A 25,060-nucleotide genomic window follows, 5' to 3' on the forward strand; every position below is an offset into this window, starting at 1 on the left:
TCTATTTTAATTATTTATTTTTTATCATGTTCTGTTTGTGTTGTGTTGTGTTTGCTCGGTACTCGTTTTATCTTTTAACCTGCTCATTGTACAGCACTTTGGCTACCCCTGTGGTAAATTTTAAATGTGCTTTATAAATAAAGTTGATTTGATTTGATTTGATTCTATGAATGGTTTGTTGAGTCTTGATAAACATTTCTATGAATTATCCTTATTACTCTCTTATGTGATATGACTATTGGGTTTGTGATTGTTTAAGATGTATGTCCCCAGGCCTCTATGCAACAAGCAATGTATGCTTCAAGTAAAGTTTGGCACATTATATGTGGTAAATATTTGTGGAGTGTGTGTTTTTGTTGTATTTAATATTCATACAATGTGAAGCTGAGCTATCTTGATGGAGGCCATTCTCAAACACATGTTCAGAGCAGCAGCATTAAGAGGAGTAATTTAAAATGTATCTCTAGAAATGTCAATGGATGAAGTGGAAAAAAGAGAAACTTTGAGAAAATAATAATTGTTAAAATACTTCAGACCACAGGCGATTGCTTCCCCTAAAATGTCAAAAAAATAAGTGATTAAATATAGTGTTGTGTGTACATGTTATTGACTAAATATGAGCTACAACGCGCTCTTTTGTTCAGAATCAGCTTCTTATCACTGGTAACGACGCGGCTTTCCTCTCTCTCATTCCCGCAGCTTCACGGTGCTTTAAACAGTATAGGCACTGGCCGTCCACACAGTTCAGTGGAGAAGCATACACTGCTGCGAAACGAGACAAGTCATTGGATAAAAGCTGGGCTTTGTTCCGCCCATCGGACGCTCAGCGTCTCTAGGGGTCTATGGTGCAGTGGGCCGGCCTCGGCTGACCCGGACGCTCAACTTCTGTCTAAGACTGATTCCCTTTTTCATTGACAGCGAAATGAGCGAATCAGCGATCTTGTGTTGTAAATGTCCGTGGGAGCATTTTTCAACATTCATTCTGTTGTTCTGAGTTGAAGCGGAGACTTTCTTGATCTTCTTAGCAACATTTTCTTTGTTAAAAATGACTAGCGACAAATAGAAATTCTATTTCTGGTGTTTTTTGTGTTTGGAGACTGACTTCTTTCACTCTGCAGTTTCTGTCCCTACCGAGCAGCGGGTGCTGCTGAACCCCTCCACCGTCTCAAAGCACTCACCTACGGACTCACTTCGCACTAGCCTCGTGCCAGTCCCAGCTAGCGAGCTAGCTAGGTAGCAAGCTGCACATAATGGCAGATAATTTGAATGTTGTGGAGCGGATTTTGGCGAAGCCATTTGATGGTCTTCCTTACGAAGAAAAACTTACAATTAAACAGGAAAAGGTGGGAAAAAGTAACAGGTCTTTTCAGCTGACCTGGTATGACGAAGTGAGCTGGCTGACTGGAAGTGTTGTAACAAATAAAATGTACTGTTGGCCATGTCGAGTGTTCAGCGGCTGGAATGAGGATCAGCATCTCCAAATCTGAGGCCATGGTTCTCAGCAGGAAACCAATGGATTGTACAGTCCAGGTAGAGGACGAGACTCTCTCCCAGGTGGAGGAGTTTAAGTATCTTGGGGTCTTGTTCACGAGTGAGGGAAAGATGGAGAAGGAAATCAGCCGGAGAATCGGAGCAGCTGGGGCAGTATTGCAGTCTCTCTGCCGCACTGTTGTGATGAAACGAGAGCTGAGCCAGAAGGCAAAGCTCTCGGTCTACCGAGCTATCTACATTCCTACTCTCACCTATGGTCATGAAGTGTGGGTCATGACCGAAAGAATAAGATCGCGGATACAAGCGGCCGAAATGAGTTTCCTCAGAAGGGTGGCCGGCATCTCCCTTAGAGATAGGTTGAGAAGTTCAGTCACCCGAGAGAGACTCGGAGTAGAGCCGCTGCTCCTTCGCTTAGAAAGGAGCCAGCTTAGGTGGTTCGGGCATCTCGTGCCGATGCCTCACAAGCGTCTCCCTAGGGAGGTCCTCGTTGCACGTCCCACTGGGAGGAGACCCCGCGGCAGGCCAAGGACCAGATGGGGGGATTACATCTCCTCTCTGGCCTGGGAACACTTTGGGATTCCCCAGGAGGAAGTCGCTAATGTTGCTCTGGAGAGGGAAGTCTGGGGGTCTCTGCTGGAGCTGTTGTCCCTGCGACCCGATTCCGGATAAGCGGTTGAAGATGGATGTTGGCCATGCCTCTTGATGAAACCATCTGAGGGATGTGTTGTCTGGTCAAAAGTGGGATTTTGGTGATCTTTCTAACTTTGACAGGGCATACAAAAGGTATGTAAAAAGTTATAAACATGTGAGTGCATGTGCAAAGTTAAGTTGCCTGGGCAGAGTCAGGGTGGAGCATGCAATCAATGAAGGTGTTCGCATTCAAGTGGCAAAACATAATGAAACGGTCAAACAAAACAGATCTTACCTAAACCGCCTTAATAATGAAACGGTCAAACAAAACAGATCTTACCTAAACCGCCTTATTGATGTGCGGCAGGAGGCAAACAACCAGAGTCCAGCAGAAAGCCAATGCAGGATCCACTTCCTAAGGCAGGGGGAACCTGCGACACATTCCAGCAAGAGAACACCCGCCAAGCTATTAACACCAGGGGCGGCGTGGAAGATGGAAGTGGACCTGGGTAGGCAGCTCCAGTTCCCACAGGAGATATGCAGCACCACCTTAAGACCAGATGTGGTGCTGTGGTCTGCAGCTCTGAAGTCAGTAGTACTGATTGAGCTGACAGTGCCATGGGAGGAGGGACTGGAAGCTGCCTACGAGAGAAAGAAGGCAAAGTATGCAGACCTGGTCGCGGAGTGCAGAGAAAGTGGATGGAGGGTGAGACTGTACATGGTGGAGGTGGGAGCCAGAGGCTTTGTAGGCAGATCAACACCACGCCTGCTCAAGGACCTGGGACTACGTGGAGCCAACCTGAGCAGATCCACCAAGGAGCTCTCAGAAGTAGCAGAGAAAGCTAGCCACTGGCTCTGGCTCAAACGACGCGACAAGGCTTGGGGAGCAACATCCAAGTAGGTTTTGCTGCAGGGGGTGTCAGGGAGACGTCCCTGTTCACTGCCCCGCCACCGGGAGATGTTCTGGGCTAAGGGGCGAAACATCAATGAGAGGTGGTCCCCAGCTGAAGACCCTGCAGCAAAACCTTTTCTGGAATGCGGTCAGGTTTAGGCCTGCCTCAGGGAAGAGGACGTCCCTGCCATGCACAGTCCACCACAGGCACCGGTGGAGGTGCGACAGGCCTAAGGCCCAGCGGCAAGACCACCTTGCTGTAATTAAAATGTGACTTCCTTGCTTGGCCGTCTGGAGCTGTCATTTAGGGGGCATGAAGAGAGTGTTGAATCATCCCACAAGGGGAATTACAGGGAGTTTACAGAAGCATTCGCTAAATATGACTCTGTTCTGGCCACACAATTCCAGTCATCAGCTGTGTTTTCTAATATGTCCCATGCAATCCAAAATGACTTGATCTCTGCTCTTTCAGCCACTGTTTCTGATGAGATCAAGGATGAAATTCAGGTTGCTCCCTTTTTTCCATGGCAGGTGGATGAAACAACTGATATAGCTTGCCATGCTCAACGCTCTGTCATTGTTCGCTATGTGGATAGGGCAGGTAAAATTCAGGAGCGCTTTATCGGATTTGTTTATGTTTCTGGGGGAAGAGATGCTCAGGCCGTTTTTGAAGTCTTTCAGGGACAAACTTGTGGCGCAAACCTATGATGGGTCAGCCCTCAAAGGTTTGCAATCCCCCGAAAGACAAGCTGTAGCAAAATGGATGTATGGCACTTTATTGAGCTGATAAAATAATTATTAAAACTATTCACTATATCATCTAAATTGTCAGTTAGAGTTCCATTTGTGTGTAGCTGTATACCTCTGGAATTATAATTTTTTTTTTTTTTTTACGTTTAAATAGGCAATTTAGACGTTTCCATAGCAATTTGCCACTTACTTTACCACTATTGATTAAATCTATGAAGAACTTTGCCCTGGCTTTGCGCATCTCTTTAACAACTTTATTTCTAAGTGATGTAATACCTGATATCAGGGATCGCACCCCCCTCCCAAAGCATTGTCTCTTTCTGGCATCAGTTGTATGATATCAAAATGTTCGAAGAACAAGGCCATACACGTTTCTTCACGGAGCCCAATAGGAAAACACTTTACCGAACTCATGTAAGTAACAATTTATATTGTTTAAAGTCAGTATTTGCCAGGATTTAAATGTATACATTTTCAAAAGCATGGTTCAATGTTATATTTAGTTTACTACTTTTCCCGCCGTAACATTACAAACCCCCCCCCCCCCCCCCCCCCCCAAACACGATAGATAGAACTGCTCTCGTTTTGTTATAAAATAACAAAACTGTTTTAAGGCTGCAATCACAACCAAATTCATGTATAGTTGGTAATAATCGCGTTGTATCAATGTTTCTCATATCCGACACTAATAAGTGCGAATATGTTTCAAATCATCTTTTTTTTTTTAATTATTTATTTTTCCCCTTCGCGCTTGCCGTAGTTGCAAAGCAGATTTCGCGGGCAGTTTGAGTTGGTGATGGCGGCCACAACGTCCATGTTGACTTCACTCGCTCTTTCTAAACTGCTCAAGTCACGTCGGAGTTCATTGACGGTAACTATGTTGGCTTAAACATCACATTTAGGTTTAGGGTCTTCTAGGCGCGATGCGAGACGTCACAAGCGGGCTAACGTTGAGCCAAACAGCAGCTTCGAGGCACGGGCGGAAATGGTGAGCTAGCAAAACTAGCCTCATTTATTATTATTATTATTATTATTATTATTATCATCCCTCCATTGTTTGTAACGTCAGGCTTGTGTGATCACACAGAGAAGGAGTTTGGCCCCCAGTCAGGTCGCCAAACGGAAGCAAGGGGAGGATGATCATCGAGACGAAATATATTATATTAACCACGAGCGGTTCTCGAGAGAAGATGAATGGAGAAAATTGGGACAGTGATAAAGAAGTCCAAGTTCCATGGCCACTCAACAAAGCAGGAGGAAGGAAGCAGTCACAAACCAAATACGTGGCAAGAATTCTGAGATTTGGTGGTAATTAATAAACAGTTGAAAACTTTTCAATTCAATTCAGTAAAAATTATACGTTTTACCAGAAGTACATTAAATATAGATATATTTAATATAGATATATTTAATGTACTTCTGGTTTTACACCTTGAACTTTCGACTTTGTTTATGTAAAGTTAAATTTAATTAATATAATTTTTTTTCTTCCATGGTTGATAGTAATTTCTCATCAGTGCAGCCCTGGTATACTGAATGTTTCAATCTGCAATGCTGAGGTGATTGTCATGATAGTACAGACCTAACCTTGACAATTTTTTAATATGGCTGTGAGCCTGTAAATAAGGGAAAGTAAGGTGAAATTTGTTTCTCGCTGAGGTGAATTTCTGAATCATCAGAACTGTAGGTATACCAAAGTAATTTAGTGATAACAATCTGCTGCTGAAATGTATGACTAACTGTACAGTTTAATTTAGCTTAATGTGGCACATATTTGTTTTTACACAGAAGACACACGTGAACTGACGCCATATTTGAAAGCCGCTCAGGATGGCAAGGATGTACCCCTTACTGGTGATTTGGAATATGGCAGAGGCAAGAGAAACAAACAGCCAAAGTCTTGGTCATCAGACAGTGAGAGCAAGGATGAAAGTGACGAGGAGACTCTATCTGACAGACAGCAGGTACTTTTATTTCAGTGGTGTTGTCGCGATATGACCGAAATAGTGTTGAAAGCGACGTTAAACGTTAATTCACTCACTCACTATTTCAGTGGTGTTTCAACTGTGTGAGGTTTTGTAGGATTCAATCCCATACTTTTGAAGTACCGTATTTTCCGCACTATAAGGCGCACCTAAAAACCACAAATTTTCTCAAAAGCTGACAGTGCGCCTTATAACCCGGTGCGCTTTATATATGGATAAATATTAAGATTCATTTTCATAAAGTTTAGGTCTCGCAACTACGGTAAACAGCCGCCATCTTTTTTCCCCGTAGAAGAAGCGCGCGGTGCATGCTGGGATATGTGACGTTTCATTTCCATTTGTGTGTTTATGTAAAGACCCCAAAATGGCTCCTATTAAGTGTGTTGTCTGTCTAATTATAAATAATGCAGACGAGGCGTGTTAACTGAGTTCTCAACGTTTACTCACAGCGTGCTCATAACCACATTCTAACTCCCAGCATACAACGCTTCTCAGGGCTACCGCGCATGCTCGTAACTATCGTTGCATGCTGGGTAGTGTAGTTGTTATATTTGCTAGCTCATAACAGCACATTAAGAGACACGCTTACGCACTTAATTCAATACTCGCCGTCATTCCGGGTGGATTGACAAAAGACCTCCAGCCGCTAGATATTGGTGTCAACAGGGCATTCGAAGCTAGACTGCTAACTGCGTGGGAACAGTGGATGACGAAGAAGCGCGCGGTGCATGCTGGGATATGTGACGTTTCATTTCCATTTGTGTGTTTATGTAAAGACCCCAAAATGGCTCCTATTAAGTGTGTTGTCTGTCTAATTATAAATAATGCAGACGAGGCGTGTTAACTGAGTTCTCAACGTTTACTCACAGCGTGCTCATAACCACATTCTAACTCCCAGCATACAACGCTTCTCAGGGCTACCGCGCATGCTCGTAACTATCGTTGCATGCTGGGTAGTGTAGTTGTTATATTTGCTAGCTCATAACAGCACATTAAGAGACACGCTTACGCGCTTAATTCAATACTCGCCGTCATTCCGGGTGGATTGACAAAAGACCTCCAGCCGCTAGATATTGGTGTCAACAGGGCATTCGAAGCTAGACTGCTAACTGCGTGGGAACAGTGGATGACGAAGAAGTGCGCGGTGCATGCTGGGATATGTGACGTTTCATTTCCATTTGTGTGTTTATGTAAAGACCCCAAAATGGCTCCTATTAAGTGTGTTGTCTGTCTAATTATAAATAATGCAGACGAGGCGTGTTAACTGAGTTCTCAACGTTTACTCACAGCGTGCTCATAACCACATTCTAACTCCCAGCATACAACAACGCTTCTCAGGGCTACCGCGCATGCTCGTAACTATCGTTGCATGCTGGGTAGTGTAGTTGTTATATTTGCTAGCTCATAACAGCACATTGAGAGACACGCTTACGCGCTTAATTCAATACTCGCCGTCATTCCGGGTGGATTGACAAAAGACCTCCAGCCGCTAGATATTGGTGTCAACAGGGCATTCGAAGCTAGACTGCTAACTGCGTGGGAACAATGGATGACAGAAGGCGAACACACCTTCACTAAGACGAGGAGGCAGCGCCAGACGACGCCAACATCTGCCAGTGGATCGTAAATTTGCCCAACTTTTCACTTCGGACACCGAAGACGAAGGATTTACGAATGAAGAATAACTTCAGAAAGTGAGCGCTATGTTTATTTTGTGTGTTGTGACATTAACGTTCGAGCAACATTATGTTGCTATTGCTCTGCACTATTTTGAATTTTACTATGTTTGTGATTGCACATTTGCGTACATTTTGGGAGTGAACAGAGTTGTTAGAACGCTGGTTTTTAATATATTATTAAAGTTTGACTGACCTATCTGACTGTTTTTTTGACATTCCCTTTAGCGCAGCGTAGGCGCGGCTTATAGTCCGGGGCGGCTTATTGGTGGACAAAGTTATGAAATATGCCATTCATTGAAGGTGCGGCTAATAATCCGGTGCGCCTTATAGTGCGGAAAATACGGTACCTTGTCAGTTTTTCTTTATCATAAAAGTTAATCACATCATGTTTCATTGTAGGCTTTAAAGTTATTGAATATTTTGATTCAATTCGACCAACTCAGACAGAATAATATTCAAGACAAATTGAGGTGTTGACAGACTTTCTGCATGTACTCGAAAATCTATCATTTCTGCAAACATATTTCTTCACTTCAATGGCATATAAAAGAACTGAACACATTTTCTTGTTAATCTTGATTTTTCAGAAGAAAAAGAGGAAAGTAAGCCGTACAGCTGTGGGATATGATGCTCGGGCACAATTGAAGGCCCAACTTGCTGCTGTGAGTACATGAATAGAATAGAATAGGATTTTATTGGTTAATCAAAGCACCCTCTCGAGGCAAACAATCACAAGTGCCTAGCATTCATTTGAAATCGAGGACGTAAAAATTGCATCCCTGGCAACTGGTTTAAAACACAAGTTTATACTTTTACTTATATGAAAATAACACTACAAATACCTGATGAACAGTGCCTCCTGTGTGAATGGCTTACTGCTACATGTACATGTAGCATATTCAAATTAATGTGCCTACAAGGTTGCTTATACATGTAAAACTTATATGGTGCTGTCAGGGCCGTATCCAGGACAAATTGCTTCCGGAAAACATATGAGCGCCCAAATTAATCATAATACAAATTATTTCATTTGATTTACTATTTTGACATTTTCAGCTGGGAAGAACTTCACCGAAAGATACATGTACAGAAATGGAATCCCTGAAGAAGGAAGTCCTCCAGTTGAGAGAGGAAAACAAATCCCTTCGAGATGCATTGAGGGTTGTTGAAGGTAGGTTTTCTTATTCTAGAAGTATGTTATTGTAATTATCATAGGTTGATGGAAAATATGCTTACATGTCGATGTATGAAATAACTTTCTTATTACTGTATTTTCATCTAACTTTGGCCTACGGGTATTGTCGTCATGTACGGCTGTCCATCCGTCACCGCAATATTTACAGAATCGTTTCATGTACGGAAACCAAACTTGTTACATCTATTTATCTTAGTGTAACAAGAAGCCTATCGAAAATGAGTCGTCTCGGACAATATTTTCCAGAGTTATGCCCCTTTTTTCCAATAAAAATCCATTTATGATTTGGGATAATTTCAGAACTGTTGCATATACAACATCCTAAGTTGTGATGTCCTCCCCTCTAAATAAGGGGAGGCCATATGGTACTTGTTTGTTTGTCTGTCTGTCCGTCCGTTTTTGTGTGTTTCTCTTATATTAGCAAGAGTTACGTCCCTTCCTTCTTGATATTTTGTCTCAGCTGGATATCTGATTAATACTTGACCGACAAATATTAAATCTTCGCGTGGTCAGGATGAATTAATATATATGGTTATATATATTTTTCATCTTTGATTGCTTCCTTACCATGTTTCCCTTGACTTGAACAAGATTCCTATCAAAATACCCTTACATTATGATAGCTGGGGTTAGAGCCGAGCGGTTTGGATATCGCCAGCTTCATGTTATTAATGTATATATTTTTTTTTATTGTGTCTGCATCACAATGTACTTTTTTCTATTAAAGGACTTCCTGGCCTGCTAATGAAGATGGACGACTTATCACGTCAGGCAACAATACTATCAGCTCGACGTCCTGCTGTCGCTCTGCCAGAGAGGAGCTGGCCAACAGCAGCTTGACAGGAAAAAAATCCAATGCTTTTAAGGATAAGCATGAGAAACCAAAACTGGATGACAACAAAGTGTCTGCTATTATTGGTGAGTATAAGTTAAATCAATCTGATTAAAACCATATCCACATCAGGGAAGTGGATCTGACCCTTTTCCTATCTCCAAGTCGTTCCGTGATCGTTTGGCATGAAGTATAGATATCCATAGCTTCCAGTCGGCTTGGTCCATGAATTGACTGCGAGATGTTCGTTTTGACAGATTTATAGGCATGGGTGGTCACATTAGCTTTGATCTCGTCGGAAACCAACATCAAGTGACAAAGCAAAAACCGCAGCGCACGGATATCTACACCTTTTTCTCGTTTGATATCTTATATCGGCATTCTCCGCCTTACTATTTAACAACTAGCGTCGGGAATTTCCGTGAGTTCTGCTGCAAGTTGAGAAGTGAACGACTTTTAGATAGGGAATGTGTCAGATCCCCTTCCCGATGTGGATATGGTTTCAATCAGATTGAAGTTAAATATTTTTATTAGAATTCTATTAATGCACTTTCGTGATTGTTTGAACGCCATTGGGGACACCCATCAAGTACACAACAAGATTCACAAGAAAGTGAAATCCTGAAAATAATTTGAAAAATATTTCACACACTGAATGGATTTTCTATATAGCTAATGAATAGTGTACATGCACTGTCAGAATTTGATACAGATTTGTTGCAGTTCGTAAAGCCTGGCATGATTGCACCACATATGATTTTGTGTGCGTCAAGCAGTGCAAGTGCCTTACAGCATAGAAACGTGTGATATGCAATGTATGCAGTGTGTTGACTATCCATTGCATTGATTAAATGATAGACATCACTCTCTTTATCGAGCTGAAAAATGCCATAGTGTAACTCATTGCATGACAGCTAGTGTCTTGGTGTCTGCAGACACTAATTCTGGTATATTTTATTGATCTTTCAGATTTTGTGAAGAAGCTCCATCCCTCAAGTGAAGCAAATGTGATAAAGAAAATCATTGGAGTGAAACTGAACATTGCGCAGAAAATGGAAAAAAAGAAGGCCTCAGAAACAAATTCTGCTGGACGTCTAGCCGTCTCTAACAGTCGGGGAAGCGCGGTGATCATGTTGATTTATGCTGCTGACATTTATTTATTACGTCAAGATTTGAGTTACATGTATATAATAAATACAAGTCAACATTCATTCAACTGCAATATTTGTCTTTCTCCATTGCCAGTGTTAGACCACAGATTTTGTAGAATGCCTGCCCAATCATTTCTACATCATTCTGAACCGTATTCCACAGAAAGCCATTCCATAGGAGCCTGTTCTATAGAACTACTCTTTAGAACTTTCTTCTATAGCACTATTCTTTAGAGGTGATCTATAGAACCATTCTTTAGAACCTTGTTCTATAGAACCATTCTTTAGAACCCTGTTCTATAGAACCATTCTTTAGAACCACGTTCTATAGAACCATTCTTTAGAACCCTGTTCTATAGAACCATTCTTTAGAACCCTGTTCTATAGAACCATTCTTTAGAATCCTGTTCTATAGAACTTCGGTCCTAAAGTTCATTAGAAATTCTATAGAGATTTTCTTTAGAAATTCTATAGAACATTTTTTGCAGGGTCCATCCATTTATTTTTTTACTGCTTGTCCCTCTCGGGGTCGCGGGGGTGGCTGGAGCCTATCCCAGCTGCATTCTGGCTCAAGGCTGGGTACAGCCTGGACGAGTCGTTCGTTGATTTTTTTTTTTGTCGTGTTTACAGTTCTGTAAAAAGAAGGACACACGTCAACAGGAAGTGACGAAAGCTATCAACTGCACATGCGCGGACTGATGCATTCTGTCACGGATCGTCTCGTAAAAGGCAGCGGAACATTGTGTTTTTTTTAATCTGCGTTAATTCCTTCATTTTTACGTTTTTACCTATTCGTGTGACAAACTAAACTTTATTCATTATTTGTGTCAGGGTAAACTCTACTCAGGGAACTTTGAAGCTTCTTAGGTGGACTTAGTCTTCGCCTGTTACTTAGCTTAGCTTGTTAGCTGCTAAGAAAATACACCCTGAAGTTATCAACACATCACTAAGCAAAATGCTGAGAGTGTTGGTGAATTAGCGACTAACTGCGGCTGTGGAAGAAATATTTGTAATGTTATAAAGAAAGATAGCAGAGTACGAGGAGGAACTTTCTCCAACTAAAGAGGAGAACTAGCGACAACGTCAACTACTGGACGCTGTTTTCAAGAAGCATCAAGTTGTGTTGCACAGAACAGGTTTGTTTACTTCTTACTCTCACATCTTTACTAACTTTATGTTTCATCGTTGACATGAAAGTACACTTGGAATAACTTTACTGAGCGGAGGAGCATTGTAGTGAAAGTAAGATATTATAGTTGGTTCTGAAAATGTAAACACATTTTATTTGCAGACAAAAATAAAATAAACCATATAATAAATACAACTGTGTTGTCTCCCACTGAACTGCAATATTTTCATGACAGCAGCGCAATAGTTAAGGGGAACGGGACTTTTTATCATTTATTTTATCAATCATTCGGTAAAATAGTGCAGTCTAAGTTGGGAAGAAAAAAACACTAGCAAGAGGCAGCTAATAGTAGAGGTAATGGGAATTTTATGTATTCTGCATACAAAGCGCTCTAAAAACTTCCAAAATGTTTTATATACATGCTGTGTTTATTTAATGTAGCACCGTAAAAGGCACATTCATATTAACATTTAATATTCAAGTATCTTGGTAATTTTAAGCGTTGCTGGAACTTTTTTGGTGGTGCTTTGACATAACAACTTTCGTTGTTTCCATCAATACCAGCTACCACTTATCATGAAGGACTTTATGACAGCCAACAAAGACTACTTTTGGGATAAATGATGATCCAGAACCTTGGGGTGTAACGGTACGTGTATTTGTATTGTTTCGGTACGGGGGCTTCGGTTCGGTTTGGAGGTGTACCGAACGAGTTTCCACACGGACATATTAAGTAGCGTACCGCACATTGTGTAAACAATGCACACCGAGGCACAACACACGGCATGTTGGCAGCGACGGGGCTACGATAGACTGACCATACGTCCTCTTTTCACCGGACATGTCCTCTTTTGCGGGGCTGTCCGGGCGCAGTTTCTTAAATGCCTCAAATGTCCGGCATTTTGAGTTAGGGTTGCGTGTATTTTCAATGTACGTTCAGGGTTAAGAAGGGGTTAAAAACAAAACTAATTGTGGAGGTGCGCGCAGCAGCATTCGTGAGGGAGGGGCAGAGACAGAGAGAGCGAGAGAGTTATGATAAACGCGCATGCGTCGCCAGGCTCTGCTTTTTATCCATAGATTTATCAGATTTAATTTTTTATTATCTATAGCAGGGGTGTCAAAAGTGTGCCCCGGAGGCCATTTGCGGCCCACAGCTAATGTTTTAAAGGCCCACGGCACATTTTAAAAATACTATTAAAATAAACAAAAACATAACAAAAGTGTAATTTAGAAAAAGTTGCAATGTTGACTAATAAAACAAAGCTGTTTTTTTTTCTTTCAAACTGTCATTGCTCAAAACATAATATTGAATCAAAATCAATGTTATTATGAATTATTGACTTATCCAAGGTTCCGATTACTTCACATCAAATATTCCACTAAGAAAAATATTTTTGGTGGAAGATTTTGCAAATTTGGTTAAATAGATAACCAAAAAAATTTATATTTTGTTGTTTTCTTACTGTACCGAAAATGAACCGAACCGTGACCTCTAAACCGAGGTACGTACAGAACCGAAACTTTTGTGTACCGTTACACCATACTTGCCAACCCTCCCGAATTTTCCGGGAGACTCCCGAAATTCAGTGCCTCTCCCGAAAACCTCCCGGGACAAATATTCTCCCGAAAATCTCCCGATTTTCAGCCGGAACTGGAGGCCACGCCCCCTCCAGCTCCATGCGGACCTGAGTGAGGACAGCCTTTTTTCATGACGGGAGGACAACAGGGTGACAAGAACTAAATCATCCAGACTAAAGATAAATTGTATTATTATGTTCTTACCTAAAAACAAATATATTTATTAATTAAAAAACAAACAAAAAAATAGAAATACATTTTTACTATATTTTGCTAAAAACATCAAAATTAATTGTATTTTTATTTGTATTTTTTCTGACTCCTTATTACATCCAGCCATAGAATTATACATTAAAATAAACATATTTGAAATAATGAATTTTAAATGATCATAATTCATTTAAAATGACCATATTTAATTATTAAAATAATTGCTTGTTTATCAACAACTTTAGCATTTTATTCATTACATTTTGAAGCTCTCAGAAGCCAAGTTATGTTATATTCCTTAAGATTTATTTATGCAAATTTGAAGTATCAATTATCTAAACACAGTTTTGTTTGCATATTTTCAGGATGTAGATATATATATATATATATATATATATATATATATGTATGAAATACTTGACTTGGTGAATTCTAGCTGTCAATATACTCCTCCCCTCTTAACCACGCCCCGCCCCACCCCTGACCACGCCCCCCGCACCCCCACCTCCCGAAATCGGAGGTCTCAAGGTTGGCAAGTATGCGTTACACCTAAGGCTGAAACGACGCGTCGACGTAGTCGACGTCATCGGTTACGTAAATACGTCGACGTCGTTTTTATGCTTCGACGCGTCGCATATTTACGTCACACTGCCGTCATGGCGGAGCGCAAAGCAGATGGTGCGAGCGAGGGAAAAAAAGCACGCTAAAAGTCGTCAAAAGTGTGGGAGTATTTCAATAAACAAATGTATATAATTCGGCATTATTTCGGCCAGTCGGCTTATAAAATCAGAGCCGATCAGTTTACGTTCGCGCGCAGGTATAACGCGGCGCGCGCCTGTCTCATCTGCTGGTGCGCGAGCCCGGTAATTAGACCGCTGTGTCAAATCAAGGAGTACAAAAGACGCCAGCGCAGAGTGGAAAAAGGTTTAGTTCATTACAGATAACCCAGAGTTGTGCCAAAAGTATATAAGATTTAATATTTCTCTTCGTGGGTGTGGCGCACCTGTTGCGCTGGTGAGATGGGAGGGGGGGTTGTGTGCATGTAGCGTGCTTAGTCTGGAGGCTAAATACACACAATGTGTTATGTAACTGTTGTTTAGTGTTGATATTCTTTGCTTAGTTTGATAAATGTTGGAGCAGTTTGCTTCATCAGGAGGGTGAAGTCGCTCAATTTAAAGTGTTGGATTTAACTGTGTTGGTGAGGGCGTAGAAAAAGGGGCATTTCTCTACCAGTAGACAGCATTTAAGATTGAGTGTTTCACTGCTAAATTAATAATATATTTATATTGAATATGGATTTTAAATATGTATCTAAATAGGTGGTTAATTGGTTAGGTATTTATGTATTTGCATATTGGGTTTTCTGTTGCATTTATCTATTGTGTTTCTGGTGTTAAATGTATTTTATATGTATCTTGGTGCATTTATGTTGAGACAATTTATTTAAAATCTGTTTTAACTTAAAGGGAAAAGATGTGTCCATTTTCTTGCACTTGTTTAATGGTTAAGAGTTTGTTAGCTAATTAATAGTTGTAAATTATGGGATTGATAATTGATTGATTTTTTTACAGCATGTTAATCTTGTGGTGTTTTGTCCTTAAAGGTTTTTCACCTACTAAAGAAGCTAAAGGCTACTAAAGGCTACTAAAGGCTACTAAAGACAGCTAATGACAGCTAAAGAAACTAAAGTCTATTAACACTGCTAAAGACTGCTAAAAAGACTAAAGAAGAAAAAAGAAGCTGTTTGTTGGTTGGAAAAACTGTTGCAAACTAAAGGAAAATAAAAGGAAAAAGTAACTACGGTCTGGTCTTTTGAGTGAAATCCAGAAGCCACATTCAGCATTGGTACATCCCTTCAAGTGTGGGATAAGCACAGCGAAAAAAGCAAAACACTTGACAGTTGTTGTATGCACACTGTGTCGAGCGGAAATGGCCTATCATAGCAGCACAACGGCTATGAAGGAACATTTGAAAAGAAAACACCCGACAGCGTTCTTGCCATCACCATCAACTAGTCAATCGTCCGCGTGAGTATACATTGTCATCATTACACAAAATCATGAATGTGTCATTTGTATCTGCGTTGTAAATTCATAAACTAAAACACTGTTTCGCTCTGAGAGGCGCGTTTGGCATGCCTGTTCAGTGTTTACAAAGACGCGCTCCTCTTTAACGCTAACGTTAATTAGTTGTGCAAATACCTTTTACAACATTAACAGTTACATATACTATGTACAAACCAACAATTAACTTTCACTTTAATCATACTATCATTGTTGTGTTATTAAGCAAAATAAGCAATACTTTTACTTTTGTTGAAATGTTTACACTGTTACAGAATATTTCGTTTTGCACTTTTTTGTATTGGATGTTTATCTTTATTTTTGCACATTTTAAAGCAAAATAAGCAATACTTTTACTTTAGAAATGCTTATACTATTGCAGAATATTAAGATTTGCACTGGATGTTTACTTTTATATTTGCACATTAAAAAGCAAATAAGCTACTTTTAATTTTGTTAAATGTTAAAAGTTTTAAATGTTTACATTGTTACAGAATATTTTGTCATGTTGTTGTCAATGTTGACTGAGTGGCCATACTTTTTTTTTTGTATATAAAAGTCATGCCTTTTGAAAAAACTGGCCAACATTTATTTTTTCATCTTCATTTTAAATAAAAAAAAAAATCGGTAAAAGGAAAAATAATCTATAGATTAATCGGAAAAAAATAATCTATAGATTAACCGATTAATCGAAAAAAATAATCTATAGATTAATCGATAGAAAAATAATCGTTAGCTGCAGCCTTAGTTACACCCCTACCAGAACCTCATATTTTTGATCCTGATTATACCAGGTTTTTCGCAGCGCATTCAAAAGCATTCAGTCATTAAATTGATTTTGTGAAAATGAAGGCCTTAAATGGCATTAAAATGCAGTAGATACGATGTCCAGGGGCATTAAAAAATGTTCAACTGTAGGACTCCCCCGTTAGTCAATACAGTATGTCAATCAATCAAATGAGGGGTAGGGGGGCGTAACCTGACTCTTGCCAGACCCTTGTAGTTCGCTGAGCTCCACACAAGGGTCTGGGCTCAAAGGCATTGCAAACTCCTTCCAGATAGCAAAAAATAATGAACCAATCAGGATCGCCGGGCGGGATTTCATAGATGTGATGTAGCGCCGAAGCGACTGTTTGATTCAAACAACAATGTAGCCCTCGCTGTGTCGTGTGCTGACATTGATTCTGGTATTGCAACTGTTTTGTCGAATCTATCGAATATTAATTCTTTAAAAGATGAACAGAGAAAGGTTTTGAAGGCATTTATTGGTAGCGAGGATGTTTTGGCTCTTCCGACCAGGTTTGGATTTCCCAGCGTCGCTCTCATCAGCGTCACAGGTTGATTTCGATGTGAGTGGTTGAAGTAGCACGTCATTCAAGATAACGGACAAGTGGTTTATCCAATCACATAGAATTATTTTTTTTTACAAGTCCCCGCCTTCTGAAATACATCTGCTATTGAGAAATCCCAGATCAATGTGTGGAGCTCAGCGAACTACAAGGATCTAGCGAGAGTCAGATCAGGTTAAGGGGGGCGGGCATCCAGCCCCAAGCTGCCAGCCACCCGGGCACTGCTTCGTGTTCCAACATATACCACATGGGGTGAGTGCATGTGTCCATTGTTCAGGGTGTATTGTTGTTGTGTCTATAGGCCTGGAGTGTCTCTCTGCAGGCGTTAGGAGCAAAGTTCAACTCCCAGGTGTTATTGGAGGAGGGAGGGATGTCAGAGCAGCTATCGCTGTGATGTCCTTCAGTGGATGTTTCCAGAACAGCCTTTATCTGTTTAAAGCAGCGTCAAGGCCATTTAAGGGAGTGGACTCGAAGATAATGATTGTTGTTTTCCAAGGGAGCAGACATTTCAATGTCTTGTCTGATCTAATCGTCTGTACTGGCTCTCAATTTGATACATTTTTGCATTTCGATAAGTCTTTCAGTGATGTTGTCCAACTTACGATTCTGTTCCTACAGCCCGACCCATGTCTTTCAATGCAAATCAATCATCCATTCCCGAACACATGCATAATTTATATTCCTCGTATGATGTTCATGCATTATTCCATAAAACCTTAATTGTATCCTGATTAAAAAAAGAAAAGTATCCCTCAGTTTGTGGCTATTTTAAGGCTTATTATCAGAGGATATTGAATTGAATTGAAGTATTTATTTCAAACCTGTAAAGTACAACAACACATTTTTTTTACATCTTGGCAGAGACATTTGTGCCAAGCTTGAAAAGGGGTTGGATGAAGCAGATGCTTATAATATCCCAAACCCTCTCACTCATTCCACATTTAACATAAACAATATAATACAAGAACAATACCATACAAACAAAACAAGAAAAACTCCTGTACACTAACAATACAATAATACCACTGTTAGTATGAGACAAGACGAGACAAAACACACACACACACAGGCCCAAACACTCTGACCATACACCTCTCTCCCATCTCTAAGTGCCTTTTTACAACATGTTTTTAAAGAGATACAATTTAAAATAAATATTTCTGGGTATATTATATGGATCAACTTTTGGATGTTTATTTACAGGGCTTAAGTGCAGTTTCCCTTTTAATTATTTTGATTGAAAGTATGTACAGTGTGATGATTCACAGGCAGAACCTTTTAATTGGCGATTGTCTACAGCCGGTGCACAAAGTCAGAACACCGGACGCTTGAAATGCTACATCCTGTGAACGTGCTCATGTTGTGGCGAAAGCGAGAAAATTAATACATGTCGGGAAACTGCAAATTTCCCAGCCTATCCCAGCTGCACTTTGGCGGAAGACAGGGTATACACCCTGGACAAGTCGCCCCCTCGTCGCACAACTGAAAAATAAATGAATAAAAATAAATTCTCAGATAAAACAGTCTTGCGATCCAATTCTAATTCACCAAAAAGGGACAAGCGGTAGAAAATGGATGGATAGTGTCATGATCCGTTACCCGGGTCATGGCATGATTTATGTTTGGTAGTTTTTCTGTTTTAGTCTGTTTCCTGGGTGCACCCTCTTTCCCTGTTTACTATTGGTTTCCATGGGCACTGATTCTCCTCACCTGTCTTAGTTTGACAATTAGTGTTCCCACCAGGTGTTTTGGTTAATCACTCCCCTTTATAGTTTCCTGTCACCCAGCAGTAGTTGCTGGGTCAATGTTTGCAATAGGCAACAGTTACGTTCTCCCGGTTTTTCGCCTCGCTCCAGTGATTTTTGTACAGACTAGCTTTCCTTGTTTTTTCTCCCTTGGTGACATTTTGGTTTTGTTTAGCTCCACGCTTGCTAGCGTCCTCAGTTTTGTATTTTTGTCCTGTGTTTATTTTATTAAAAGAACTTAATCTTACCTGCACGCTACTCCTGCTTGTTTCCTGCGTTGAAGGGGAACGCGACAATCGCAGCCATGCGTCAAAGACGTAACAGATAGATAGTAAGAGTTAATGTAAACTTTTCAATTATTCAAAATTACTATTTTAAATGCTTATAATTTTGTGTATACAGACAATTGTAAGCTTCTGACTACATATAATAACCATATGGGTAGGATATGGGCATTTAATTTTTTTAAGTGGCATTTAAAAGGCATTTAACAAGATTTGCTGATGCCTGTAGAAACCCTGTATAAAAAGGATGAGTTTTGGAAGCTGAGTAATAAAAATATATAGCTTGAGTGAAACGTAAGCCGAATTTAGCAGTTTTGCTAAGCGCTAAACAAGAAATACAAACTACCGACATAAGACAAACACTTACTGTACAATGTCCGCACTCACTGGGATGCTAACTGATGGGATGTGTATGCATTTCAGCACAAGACTTGTGTTCCCCGTTTAGGTGATTAATTCATCTAAACAATCCTAACGTTAAAAAATGCTGGGAGAAAATGTTCTTGTCACCTCTTCCTAGCAATGTCTTTGGTTCTAAGTTGAATTCCAAAGTTCACCAACTTTTCGGCTTATGGCCACAACCTTCTACTATACAGGTGCGAAGCATGATTTATCATCCAGCACAAACTTTAACCAACTCAAAGGCGATGCAGCAAATCAGTATGTCAAATAGTTATTTGGCGTTAACTCCTACAATAAAATTGTTGCTAATACTTGGTTAATATGCAGGTCACGACATGTAAATGGAGTATTGTTGGCGGGTTTTTTTTGTTTCTTAGAGGACGTTAAAAGCGGAATAGATTAATCTCATTAGCCACATTGTTAGCCACCTTGTGTTAGTCTGTTTTTTATGATTTAGAGTGCACAAACATGAGAAAGATGTTTGTTCTTAGTCATTAAAGATTGTGAATGATTGGCAAAACTTGAAAGAAAAGTGCAGTTCCCCTTTACACTGCCATCATCTAATTCATCAATGTGTAATTTTTGTTATATGATATTTATAATCTATTTTTCCAATTTAGTTTGACAAATAAAAAGTCAGTTAAATTAGAGATGCACAAATGTCCAACTTGAGGTTGTTTATTGATATTCAGTCATCAATCAATCAAATGGTCTATATTATATTCAAATGAAGTTACTGTAAAACTAAGAACACAAAGGAAAATACATTAATATACACATTGTCTCATAAGACTGAGCAAAGCTGGACTTTTCTAAGTCTTGTGTTTGTCATTTCGTGTCCTGCAGACTTCTGTGAAGAACATCTTCTTCTTGAGCAGCAGAAGTGGACCTCCAGGATGGAGCAGGAAAAACCCCAGCCCCCCAATATTACTCAGGAAGAGGAGGAGCCACATCCCACCCACATTAAAGAGGAAGATGAGGAGCTACAGCCCCCCCTCTTTAAAGCGGAGGAGGAGGAACACAGCATCAGTCATAATGAAGATCATCTTGAAGGACTGGAGGAGGTTGATGTCCCCAAGATGCCATTGACTGTTGTCATTGTGAAGAGTGAAGATGATGAGGTCAAAAGTGAAAGTGAGGAGAAGAGAGAGGCGGAGCCTCCAAGCAGCAGCTCAACTCTACACATGACAACAGAAGCTGATGGAGACCACTGTGGAGGATCACAAGCAGACAAGCTCTTAGCTCCACTATCAGATAGTGATGACACAACGTCACACTCTCCTGACACTGATGATAAAATCTCTGAAGCGGGTTCGACATGTCACACTGACAACACACACTTTGAATGTTCTCACTGTGGCAAAACCTTTAATCACCGTCGTAATTTGAAAACACACATGAGAATACACACTGGTGAGAAACCTTTTTCCTGTTTAAGCTGTGGTAAAAGCTTTACACAAAATAATCATTTGAAAATACACATGAGAACACACACGGGAGAAAAACCTTTTATCTGTTCAATCTGTGGTAAAAGCTTTACACACAATATTAATTTGAAAACACACATGACAACACACACTGGTGAAAAACCTTTTATCTGTTCAATCTGTGGTAAAGGTTTCGTTCGAAATATTGTTTTGAAAACACACATGAGAATACACACTGGAGAAAAACCTTTTATCTGCAAAATTTGTGCTAAAGGTTTTACACAAAATATTGATTTGAAAGCACACATCAGAACGCACACTGGCGAAAAACCTTTTGTCTGTTCAGTCTGTAGTAAAGGTTTTACAAAAAACACACAATTGAAAACACACATGACAACACACACTGGTGAAAAACCTTTTGTCTGTTCAATCTGTGGTAAAGGTTTTGCAGGAAATTGGGTTTTGAAAATACACATGAGAACACACACTGGAGAAAAACATTTTATCTGCTCAGTCTGTGGTAAAGGTTTCACACAAAATAGTGACTTGAAAGTACACATGACAATACACACAGGTAAAAAACCTTTTTCATGTTCAATCTGTGCTAAAGGTTTTGTACGGAAAGGTCCGTTAAAAATACACATGAAAATACATACCAGTGAATAGGGATGGGAATGGAAAACCTGTTCTTGTTCAGAACCACTTCCCAGTGTATCAATTCCTTGGAATCGCTTGCCATCGATTTTCCGGGTGGGGATGACATCATTATGCGAAGTGCGTATGGCGTAGTGATGTCAGGCCTCAAGATGGTAATACCTGTTTGGAACAAACACTGACATTTTACAAGAAAATATTGTAACAGCGCTACTTGTAATAATTATAAGGCTGCTATTTCATCAAAAGAGCGAGTGAGCGATCATGCCCCTTTTACCAGCTACGAGATGAAGACGTTTGCAACCTCATAGGAGATCAAGCTCACACTTTACATCCTCAGTTTTCCATCTTCTAATGGAATGGCTGAGCGAGCCATAAAGACTGTCAAACTGGCACTGACACACATCTGGTCCTGTTGTCACTGAGGGACACACCCGTGACTGGACTGAGCATGACTGAGTCGATGCCACAGCAGGATCCAAAACCTGCAGCACCAACAGAAACAACACTTTCATCAAGCAGAGTCTCTACCAGTGTTAACCATAGGGGACACCATCTACATGCAAACACGGAACGGTTGGGAGCCGGCAGTTGACCTCCATCAAAGAGAGGAACCACGCTCCTATAGGGACGAAATAAACTAAGGAAGAACGGGGACATCTGAGGAAGATACATCCAAGTTTGTTCACTGGTGCCCGCCAGGATGAACATGTGGACTTTGAGGTACACACTTCACAGACACCTGTGTCAGTTGACCCACCAGAACAGGACTTTCCAATAAACATTACTCCTCCCGTCAGTATGGAATGTCAACCACATGAGAAGTGGCAGAGAGATCAGACGCCCTGCCAGGTTTAGGGACTATTTTACTTGACTCTTTATGTTCTTGATCCATGTGTCTCAAGATTTTGCGACTCTGTGTTGTCCTAATACCAATATTTTGGTACCGATACCAAAATTATTTTGATACTTTTCGGTAATTTTCGAAATAAAGGGGACTACAAATAATTGCATTATTGGCTTTATTTTAACAAAAAATCTTTGGGTACATTAAACATATGTTACTTATTGCAATTTAGTCCTTAAATAAAATAGTGAACATACAAGACAACTTGTCTTTTATTAGTAAGTAAGCAAACAAAGGCTCCTAATTTAGCTGCTGACATATGCAGTAACATATTGTGTCATTTTCCATTCTTATTTTGTCAAAATTAATGACAAGTGGTAGAAAATTAATTATTAATCTACTTGTTCATTTACTGTTAATATCTATTTATTTTCTTTTTTAACATGTTCTATCTAAACTTCTGTTAAAATTTAATAATCACTTATTCTTCTGTAGTTTGATACTTTACAGGATCATACATTGGTCATATTCAAAGTCCTCATGTGTCCAGGGACGTATTTCCTGAGTTTATGTCAAGACTTGGTCCTTGGGGTTTGTTTTTCCGGAAGGCAACGGAAAATTGGTGCGGGCAAGACGTGAGTGTGAGTACATGTTTAATATTTAAACTCAAAAAGCTCAAAAAGGTATAAACAAAAGGCGCTCACAGCGGAGGTAAAACAACTTGGCTATGAAAACAAAAGGCGCGCACAAAGGCGGAAAACTATGAACAAGAAACGAAAACTTACTTGGCATGGAACTGTGAACATGACATGAAGAAGAGTGATCATAAAGTGTGCAGAGCATAAATGTGATGTCGCCAGGCTGACCAACAGAAAATGAAAAGCTTAAATAACACAGACATGATTAACAACAGGTGCGTGACTCAAAACGTGAAACAAGTGCGTGACATGACAGGTGAAAACTAATGGGTTGCTATGGAAACAAAACAAGGGAGTGAACAATCAGGAACTAAGAAAGTGTCCAAAAAACAAACAGCACATGGCCAAACAAAAACATGATCAACACAGACATGACAGTTTATGAACATAATGTAAATAAAAACAAAACAAAAGGTGTGATGCCAAAAAATATCGACGTAATCATAGTAGTATCGACTAGATACGCTACTGTACTTTGTATCACTACAGTGGATGTTAGGTGTAGATCAGGGGTGCTCACACTTTTTCTGCAGGCGAGCTACTTTTCAATTGATCAAGTCGTGGTGATCTACCTCATTCATATATATAATTTATATTTACTTATTTATGAAATATATGTTTTTGTTAACAAGTTAAAGGTGTTTAATGATAATACAAGCATGTTTAACACATATAGTTAATATTGTTAATAAATTAAAGGTGTTTAATGATAATACAAGCATGTTTAATACATATAGTTAATATTGTTAACAAGTTAAAGGTGTTTAATGATAATACAAACATGTTTAATACATATAGTTAATATTGTTAACAAGTTAAAGGTGTTTAATGATTATACAAACATGTTTAATACATATAGTTAATATTGTTAACAAGTTAAAGATGTTTAATGATAATGCAAGCATGTTTAACACATATAGTTAATATTGTTAATAAATTAAAGGTGTTTAATGATAATACAAGAATGTTTAACACATATAGTTAATATTGTTAACAAGTTAAAGGTGTTTAAAGATAATACAAGCATGTTTAACACTTATAGTTAATATTGGTAATAAGTTAAAGGTGTTTAAAGATAATACAAACATGTTTAACACATATAGTTAATATTGTTAACAACTTAAAGGTGGTTAAAGATAATACAAGCATGTTTAACACATATAGTTAATATTGTTAACAAGTTAAAGGTGTTTAAAGATTATACAAGCATGTTTAACACACATAGATTCCTTTCTTTCATGAAGACAAGAATATAAGTTGGTGTATTAGCTGATTCTGATGACTTGCATTGATTGGAATCAGACAGTGGTGCCGATAATGTCCGCATTTTCGAATGGAGGAGAAAAAAAGTCGTCCTTTCTGTCCAATACCACATGAAAGTGGTTGGTTTTTGCCATCTTATTCGTCCAGCTTCCATACTCCTTTGTATACACTTTACAAGAAATACATTGTCGGCAAACTCCGTAGCTTGCTAGCTTGTGCACGCCAGCTTTCTGAGACTCTTATTTTGTAAGGCAGGCAGGATGAAGCAGCACTTTTATTGTGCAACTGTGCAGTCGGTCTTTGGAGTTTTGACGACAGGTACGGCGCCAGAGTCTGTTGAAATAAAGTGTTTCTCGCCTTCCTGTCGGTAATTGTAATGAGCTGGCAGCAGCCAGCGTCATCTCAGAAGACCCTCGGGTGCCGTGAATGTCAATCAAGTGACAAAATTGACGTCATAGTGAAGCTTTATGATCGCTCATTTTAGGACTATTTTTTTAATGCCTGGCTGGTGATCGACTGACACATCCTCCACGATCGACCGGTAGCTCGCGATCGACGTAATGAGCACCCCTGGTGTAGATCCACCAATTGGGGTGGTGGACCGGTACTTTTCAGACGCGGTACAGTACCGAATATGATTCATTATTATCGTGGTACTATACTAATACCGGTATACCGTACAACCCTAGCATAAAACAGAGAGAAAGGTAATGCAGAGTAAAGTATGCACTGTACATTAATGCTTTATTTGAATGATTATGTTTGCATAATAAAAATGCTAAAACTAAACAAATGAGAGTTGAGGT

General features: G+C 39.7%; 1 protein-coding gene and 2 long non-coding RNA genes across 3 annotated transcripts; all 3 read left to right on the forward strand.

Moving 5' to 3' along the window:
- Positions 1 to 4,130: 4,130 nt before the first annotated feature.
- Positions 4,131 to 5,727, forward strand: LOC140676725 (uncharacterized). Its single transcript, XR_012048621.1, has 4 exons — positions 4,131 to 4,177; positions 4,666 to 4,751; positions 4,851 to 5,071; positions 5,552 to 5,727. It is a non-coding gene; the product is annotated as an uncharacterized lncRNA (long non-coding RNA).
- A 2,290-nt stretch (positions 5,728 to 8,017) lies between these two features.
- LOC133572889 (uncharacterized) lies at positions 8,018 to 10,844 on the forward strand. Its single transcript, XR_012048622.1, has 4 exons — positions 8,018 to 8,089; positions 8,484 to 8,598; positions 9,350 to 9,540; positions 10,424 to 10,844. It is a non-coding gene; the product is annotated as an uncharacterized lncRNA (long non-coding RNA).
- A 9,370-nt stretch (positions 10,845 to 20,214) lies between these two features.
- On the forward strand, positions 20,215 to 21,844 carry LOC133572746 (uncharacterized). Its single transcript, XM_061925733.1, has one exon. The coding sequence runs from the start codon at positions 20,262 to 20,264 to the stop codon at positions 21,456 to 21,458; it is 1,197 nt and encodes a 398-aa protein (XP_061781717.1). The 5' UTR covers positions 20,215 to 20,261; the 3' UTR covers positions 21,459 to 21,844.
- The last annotated feature ends 3,216 nt before the right edge of the window (positions 21,845 to 25,060 follow it).

Source organism: Nerophis lumbriciformis, linkage group LG30, assembly GCF_033978685.3.
Source record: "Nerophis lumbriciformis linkage group LG30, RoL_Nlum_v2.1, whole genome shotgun sequence".
Classification (NCBI taxonomy): Eukaryota; Metazoa; Chordata; class Actinopteri; order Syngnathiformes; family Syngnathidae; genus Nerophis; species Nerophis lumbriciformis.